This window comes from Trichomycterus rosablanca, chromosome 3 (assembly GCF_030014385.1).
Source record: "Trichomycterus rosablanca isolate fTriRos1 chromosome 3, fTriRos1.hap1, whole genome shotgun sequence".
In the NCBI taxonomy this organism is placed as follows: Eukaryota; Metazoa; Chordata; class Actinopteri; order Siluriformes; family Trichomycteridae; genus Trichomycterus; species Trichomycterus rosablanca.
In genome coordinates, this window is record NC_085990.1 from 29197530 (window position 1) to 29205891 (window position 8362).

The 8362-nt window shown below is 41.2% G+C and overlaps 1 protein-coding gene across 2 annotated transcripts in view; it reads left to right on the top strand.

The window, feature by feature from the left end:
* The window catches only part of wdr37 (WD repeat domain 37), a 61399-nt gene extending 53331 nt beyond the window's left edge, over positions 1-8068 (top strand). For both annotated transcript variants that reach the window (XM_062991143.1, XM_062991144.1), the window contains one exon: positions 3913-8068. In XM_062991143.1, the coding sequence (XP_062847213.1) occupies positions 3913-4044 (132 nt within the window). In that variant the 3' untranslated portion in view covers positions 4045-8068. The remainder of the gene's footprint in view (positions 1-3912) is intronic.
* The last annotated feature ends 294 nt before the right edge of the window (positions 8069-8362 follow it).

Here is an 8362-nt window from a genome sequence, read left to right on the forward strand (position 1 = left end):
GTTAAGCCCCATCATTTATTTTATGGGCAAGTTTTGTCCAGTCCAGATCTATCCGTGCAATATCTAATGTGCTGTTGTCCGGAGAAGTTTGTCCGGAGATGCTCGAGTGATGCAGCTGTAAAACACACTAGCTCACCAGTGCTGAGATCTTGGACTAATAGTCCAATCCTGGGTAGATTATTTACTATGCAACTGTCATTAATCCAGCATTGTGTAAAGCTATAAAAGCTTTACAATTGAAGCTGCCTCTTCCATGGTGGAAGCATTTGGCTTCCTCATTTTCTTCCTGCATAATGTGGTGCCATTTCTGACAGGCACTTGTGCTGCATGTTCTAAAACCCTCTGATTAAGGTAGTCTGTATTAACCAACAATCTGAAACACTGTGCTGCTGTTTGTGGGTTTGTTTCTAATGAACCCATTCAAACAGGGTTTGGTCATTTGCCTATAAAGGAGGGCGGCATGGTGACTCGTTAGGTAGCACTGTCGCTTCACAGCAAGAAGGTCCTGGTTTCGATTCCCAGGTGGAGCAGTTAGGGTCCTTTCTGTATGGTGTCTGCTTGGGTTTCCTCTGGGAGCTTCGGTTTCCTCCCACAGTCCAAAGACATGCAGGTCAGGTTATTTGGAGATACAAAATTGTCCATGACTGTGTTTGATTTTGAACTTGTGAACTGATGAATCTTGTGTAACCAGTAACTACCTGTCTTGTTATGAATGTAACCAAAGTGTATAAAACATCAGGTTAATATCCTAATAAATTAAAGAATAATATGCCTATAAAGGAAGTTACAACTGGACCAGTCAGGGATGCAGGAGTACACAGGAAAATTGGGTTTACTCAAATTGGGACAGTGCAGAAGGAGAATTGAATAGAGACAATTTTTTGTGCTGATCTAGTGCATCACATAATGCTTGGTTTTATTGGGGAACTTTGCTGAATTTGTGCCGTGCATGATGAACACACTGGGCCAAAGATGACAGCGTGCGACTTCATTCAAGTTATGGAAATCAAACTTCTGTAGAAATAAATGAAAAATCCCCATTTTATCAGTCATAATATTAAACCCACCTCCTTGTTTCTACACTCACTGTCCATTTTATCAGCTCTTACCATATAGAAGCACTTTGTAGTTCTACAATTACTGACTGTAGTCTGTCTGTTTCTCTGCATGCTTTGTTAGCCCCCTTTCATGCTGTTTGTCAATGGTCAGGACTCTCCCAGGACCACCACATAGTAGGTATTATTTGGGTGGTGGATCATTCTCAGCACTGCAGTGACACTGACATGGTGGTGGTGTGTTAGTGTGTGTTGTGCTGGTATGAGTGGATCAGACACAGCAGCACTGATGGAGTTTTTAAACACCTCACTTTCCCTGCTGGACTGAGAACCAAAAACCACCAACCAAAACATCCAGCGCCAACAGCACCCCATGGGCAGCGTCCTCTGACCACTGATGAAGGTCTAGAACAGGGGTCATCAAACTACGGCCCGCGGGCCATATACGGCTCAATGCTTTCATCTGACCGGCCCCTTTAACCACAGTAGCAATACATGTTGTCTGGCCCCTGTTCATCTTTAAACTCACAGTATTATAGCGGAAAAAAAACCCAGAAAAAACAAAAATTGGCCACCTGGAGTCTCCGTAGATTATACGGCAGCGATCCAATGGGTGGCGCTCCAAGCATGGTGGGTTCGGCGAGAGGAGTGATTGTGCGTATCAATAGAGAGATGACTGACCGCAGCCACTGCACTGTGTTGCAAAGCAGTTAAATGGAATTTCATTATGAAAATCGTTGTGTCCTGTGTTGATTTCATTAAAACTAATGCTCTTAACTACATGCAGATTCAGGAATTATTGTCCTGTTTGGACGCGAACAATTTTACTTGGTATACGACCTTTGTTTGGAATACGACTCGCGTGCTAGAACTTGTACGGGTCAAAATGAGTCACGACACCGCACGCTACTCTTGTTTACCTCTCGCGAGACAAAGCCACGAGCGTTAACGGTGTGCCGTATTGCTATAGGCAACATGAGGGCGAACATAACATTCGCAAACTATTACACTATTTCTTGGACGAAACACCCGCTTAATGATCAGGATTACTGTTTATATTAATCTGGACATTTCCATGTATAGTACATGACTTAAAATAGTGTTCAACCAAGTTTGTACTTTTTCTTTTCAGTGGCGTATTAATATGGAATGATGTGAGGTGGTGACAGGTGCGCTTATATCGGTGATTTTACAGCGGCTTCGAACGCGGCTCAGCCAATCAGATTTTAGGACCGGAACTATCCGTTTTATACATTATTTTATATAACCCCATCAACGTATAATATGGCAATAACAATAGGATTTTTTTTTATGGGAACGGATTAATCATTTTCTTTTTATTTCTACTGGGAAGAATTCGTTTGGTACACGTCCTGTTTGGTATGAATCCAAGGATCTGGAACGTATTAAGGACGTATACCGAGGTACCACTGTACCTGTGAGCAGACTTTATCGAAGTTTAAACACCTTAAATCTCCAACTAGATTCAGACTCACTCATCGACACTTATTACCTATAATGACTGGCAGTAACAAATATGGATCCTGATGCTTACTGTCTCGTCAGGCAAAAGCAGACTCACAGTTCACACTGATTTTTGGGGAAACACTGTATGAGTTGGGATAATGGAAATGATTAAAATAAATAAAATGTCTGCATTATCATTATGAAGTAAAATTATACTACAGTTATACACAGCAGACAATACATCCAGTATACATAGTAAATAGCTTTTTTTGGGGTGTGTTTACTATTTCATCTGCGGTCTGACCCCCCGAAACACTGAAGTAATCCGGCCCTTAAGTTAAAAAGTTTGAGGACCCCTGGTCTAGAAGATGAACAACTTATAGATGAGTGATCGTCTCTGACTTTACATCTACAAGTTTGACCAACTAGGTAGGAGTGTCTAATTGAGTCGACACTTAGTGGACACAGTATTTAAAAACTCCATCAGCGCTGATGTGTCTGATCCACTCATACCAGCACAACACACACTAACACACCACCACCATGTCAGTGTCAATGCAGTGCTGAGAATGATCCACCACCTAAATAATACCTGCTCTGTGGTGGTCCTCTGGGGGTCCTGACCACTGAACAACAGGGTGAAAGCAGGATAAAAAAGTATGCAGAGAAATAGATGGACTACAGTCAGTAATTGTAGAACAACTAAGTGCTTCTATATGGTAATGGAGCTGATAAAATGGACAGTGAGTGTAGAAACATGGAGGTGGTTTTAATGTTATGGCTGATCAGTGTATGTACAACTGTGTTACAATATTTCATTAGTTTATTACAGTATATTACAGATCTACAAAACCTCTACGGGTCAAGTGCTGAGTTTTGATCCCGAATGCTATTGGAAAGCCAGGCCTCCACACAGACATGATTGGCTAGGTCTGTGCAGATGAATTGTTGCCCTATTCAGGGTAGTTATGTCTTGTGCTCAATGATTTCGGTTGGAACCGGACCTGCTGCTACCCTGACCAAAATAAACACTGATCAGTGCAGCTTTAAAACTCCCGTGTCATGTTTTCTATCATTGCATCATTATGTACAAATGTAACTAGGCAACATTTATTTAAATGAATTTTTGGAAATCTAAAATTGGCTCATCTGACACTTTATTGAGTAAACTCCATGTATGAAATGTAAAATATAAGACGTCTGAGACTTTTGCACAGATTTGTGTGGATGAAACGTATCTCTGTGTATTGCTTGCATATACAGCCTTGTACCTTCAGAATACAATCTACAAGATAAGACTTAGGTGCGGTATGGTAAAAATATCCCTGTACCGCCACCTATCTATGTCAGTACATATACGCATTTGCTGATGCGTGTGTGTTGTGTGCAGGGGCATCGGCGCATGGTGTGCTGCTCCGTGTGGAACGAAGAGAATCAGGCGTGTAACCTGTTCACCTGCGGCTTCGATCGCCAGGCCATTGGCTGGAACATCAACATCCCTGCATTGCTGCAGGAAAAGTGAACCCACATTCACACACACACACACACACACACACACTTTATCAGTTACACACATGCTATCATTCACACACACAGAGCTAGAAAGACACATAAACAAGACACATTGACATGTGCAACTGGACCCTCAGTCGATATACGTTCAGTAAAGCACACAATATTTAAGCATTAATGTTAAAGGTTATGATTGAAGTGGAAAACACTTCCACTTCCACTTCCACTTTTGTCAACAAAAATGAATAAATAAATGAATATTGTGTTTAGAAATTAAATGTAGGCACTTTTTTCTTTTCCAATAAGTGTGAGCAAAGACATGGTTTGTCATGTGATGTTGCTTCTTTCATTTTACACTGGAGCTACAATGATGGTGTTTCTCAACATACATACCGTACCATAAATCATTGGACCTTCACCTTGAAAGCTCAGTAACAGAAAACAAAGCTCTGCAATAGCATATCATTTTCATTTTTTTTGTTTATGCATTTTGTCCCCTTTTTTCCTGACTTTTTTTTAGCGTATCTAATTACCCAATTACATTATGCTTCCTCTCTACTGATGCCGATCCCCACCCTGATTGAGGAGAGCGAGACTGACACACACTTGTGTAGTAGCCGACTGCATCTTTTCACCTGCACGAGGCGAGTTCATATGCAGATCAGCTTTGTGTACGGAGATACACCCTGATAAAAGCGTTATTCTTCGACTCTGTGCAGGCGCCATCAATCAGCCAGCAGACGTCGTAATTGCCTCAGTTATGAGGAGTCCCTATTCGGCTTCCACCCTGTATGAACAACCAATCGTTGTTCATGTAGACGCCCAGCCCAGATGAATGGCAGAGCTAAGTTCAAACAGACGAGTTCGAAATGTCAGCTCTGGTGTGCTAGTGTGTTTTACTGCTGCGCCACCTGAGCGCCATCATTTTCATTTTTTTACTGTCGCTTTATCTAGGTCGGGGTCGCAGTGTGTCTGAATCACTGGGTGCAATGCATTAACACCCCACAGACAGGATGCCAATCCATTGTGAAAACTCAGCCACCCCCCCTCAGATGTAGCCAGTCATGTCTGTATGAAGCCATCTGACCGGCAGATAGGGGTTCTGTTGGGGTTCAGGTTAGGACTCAAAGAAATGTACACACATTTGATTTTGAAGCCAAACATGTATACTGATGATACATCAGGTTATTGCCTTTAAATCCACCACATCTGTATGTTTGTTTTACTATTAATTATTTTTAATTAATGTAATCCATGGGGGATTAATGGACTTGAGGTTAGGTTTGTTTTGTCATCAAAACAGTTCTGAAGTGTCTTTGCTTTAGGCACAGTAGTGTAATCATTTTTCAATTACATATTCCTGTTTTTACCATTGCTTTATCCTGGTCAGCGTTACGGTGGGTTCAGGTTTACAGAAATCACTGGGCAGAACACACCCCGAACATGCCAGTACAGTACAGTCATGCTTTCCCCAAACTGTTGTCAAAAGGTTGGAAGCATATAATGATATATCATTGATTTTATACACCTGTTAGCAATAGTTGTGGCTGAAACACCACAGTGAACTAAATAAAAATGGTGTCCATATATTTATTGTGGAGCTTTTGTAAAACGGGCGGCACAGTGGCTCGGTGGGTAGCACTGTCGCCTCACAGCAAGAAGGTCCTGGGTTCGATCCCCAGGTGGGGCGGTCCGGGTCCTTTCTGTGTTGGGTTTGCATGTTCTCCCCGTGTCTGCGTGGGTTTCCTCCGGGAGCTCCGGTTTCCTCCCACAGTCCAAAAACATGCAGTCAGGTTAATTGGAGACACCGAATTGCCCTATAGGTGAATGGGTCTATGTGTGTCTGCCCTGCGATGGATTGGCGCCCTGCCCAGGGTGTTACTGTGTGCCTTGTGCCCACTGAAAAACTGGGATAGGCTCCAGCACCCCAACGCCCCCCCCCAGGTGATCCTAATTGGATAAGCGGTTAAGAAAGTGAGTGAGTGAGCTTCTGTAAAACCTGCTGGGTCAAAAATATGCCATCAATATCACTGTGCATCAAAAATGTAAAGCAACATTATTCATTTGGAGGCACATAAAGATCTAGCATGTCATTTAATTTTGCTGCATGTTCTCATTGTTGCTTACTAGCTATTTGCGCGCTCTCGTAAATTGGGTTAGTTTGACTGCACCTATTAGGCCAAACCACAACCAATATAATAAGGTCTAGGAAGCCGATCTGATATGCCTCGATTGGACTTTTGTAGTGTTTTTTTATTTGTCTTGGTCTAAAATGAAGTGTCACAACCCATGTAAGCTCATGTAGTATATCATGTAGATTATAATTTTTTTTTATTATTATCTATTTATCCCCACTTTTTTTACCCCAATTTTTCTCCCCTATTCTAGTCGTGTCCAATTACCCTGATTGGTTCCTCTATAATCTCGACTCTACCTCTCCGACTAGGTTGGGCGGCAGCATGAAGAACGATTGTCTGTTGTTCAGGGATCTATACTGTCGAGATCTATACTGGTTCGACCCTTCATCGCTGACTGAGGACGCCTCTCAACTGACTTGCGCCCCCTCCGGTACGCAATCAGTACAGACTGCATTTTTCACCTGCACGAGTTGAGTTCACACACTAATGGATGCTGTGTACGGAGGGTCACACCCCCATCAGCATTATTCCTCAGCCCTGTGCAGGCGCCATCAGTCAGTCAGCCAGCAGGGGCCGCAGTTGTACCAGTTATGAGGACCTATGATCCGACTCTCTACCCTCTAACCCTGAACAACAGTCAATCGTTCTTCATGCTGCCACCCAACCTAGTCGGAGAGGTAGAGTTCGATGCGATGCATTCAGAACTCCAACTCTGGTGCACTAGCGTACTTTACCGCTGCGCCACCTGAGCGGCATATCATGTACATTATTGAACAAGTGGATGCAGTTGTGGAAGTGGAAGCTTTCCTGGCTTATGAGCCACATTAGCCTTGTAGCTCTAGTGCAAAACTAAAGAAACAAACTTCTCCAGGTTGATTCATAGCTTATGTTATGAGAACAGTGGTTTCAATTCTCAGTTTCATTATTCAATCTTAAAAAATGATAATCTCTTTCTCTCTTTCTTTTTTCTCTTACTCTATCTCTCTCTTTCTCTTAACTGAACACAGTATCACAGGCATAAATAAAAAAAAAAGTCAGCTGGATGTTTGGAGACTGTCAGGCTAAAAGCTTTTGTTTTTTGATAAGTTCATTATTTTAATTTCATTTTTAAATATCATTCTTGCCTGGTTATACAATGTTCAGTTAATAGTTCAGCATTATGTACCTCTTTTTTGTTAAGTTATCTTAGTGTTTAAAGTACAGTTTCTTTTTTATTGTTCACAATCAGATTTTAGAGATTTGCATTATATATAATAATGCTTTACTTAATGATAATCGTGTCGCTGAAGAATCATTGTAATAGACAGATGGCAGTCGAGCTGTACACGCCTGCACACGCCTTATTTCATCTGCATGAAAAAAAAAACTTGCTGATCCAACACTGCTGTTTAAAATCGCTGTGTAATTTGATTTTCCCAAGTGAAGAATGTAAAATGTGAAAGTGTTGATGCTGTTTATATCCCTCTGAGTCATACCATGTATGTGTTAGCTCTAATGTGAGGCTTCTGTTAGAGCAAATGATTTACATTAGCTGTTGGTCAGATGACCAGCTGATGCATCACATTAAAACATTTGCAGTTTTGTATACCTCTTAGTTTTAGGAAACTGTATTAGATTAGGCTATTTAATGAATATTAGACCAGATGTCTGATGTTTAGTTATTGAAAGTACAATCAGGCCTTAGTTATACAGTGCTGTCGGTCTGAAAGATCCACTGTTTGGCAGCAAAAAGGTAATAATAAACAAAACCAAGAAAAGTTAGCCACAATGTGAGACTTGGTAAATAACTATATGTATAAAAGCTGTTTGAGATAATAGATTGTGTATTACTTTAAATGATGTCTGTACACCATGATTAGAAGATGTAAATAAATGTCCTTGACCTAAGTAAAAACACCTGTGTGACTCAAGTTTGTGTTTTTTGAAAGATTTTAAGCTGTTCTATCTGATTTTTACACATTCTTTATCTACTATAAGAAGGGTATTATGATTATTATTATCATTAATAAGTACTGTCGAGTCGTTTCTGACTGCTGGTAACCATATGAATAGTGATTCTCCAAATTATCCTGTCTACTGTTTGCTTTTAGGCTTGTAAAGGCTTGTTTATTGTTTTTGGCATTGTGTCCTCTTTCTCGTTTACCTTCAGCTGGCTCTTCTCCTGATGTGTACAGAATAAGAGTGCTTCAG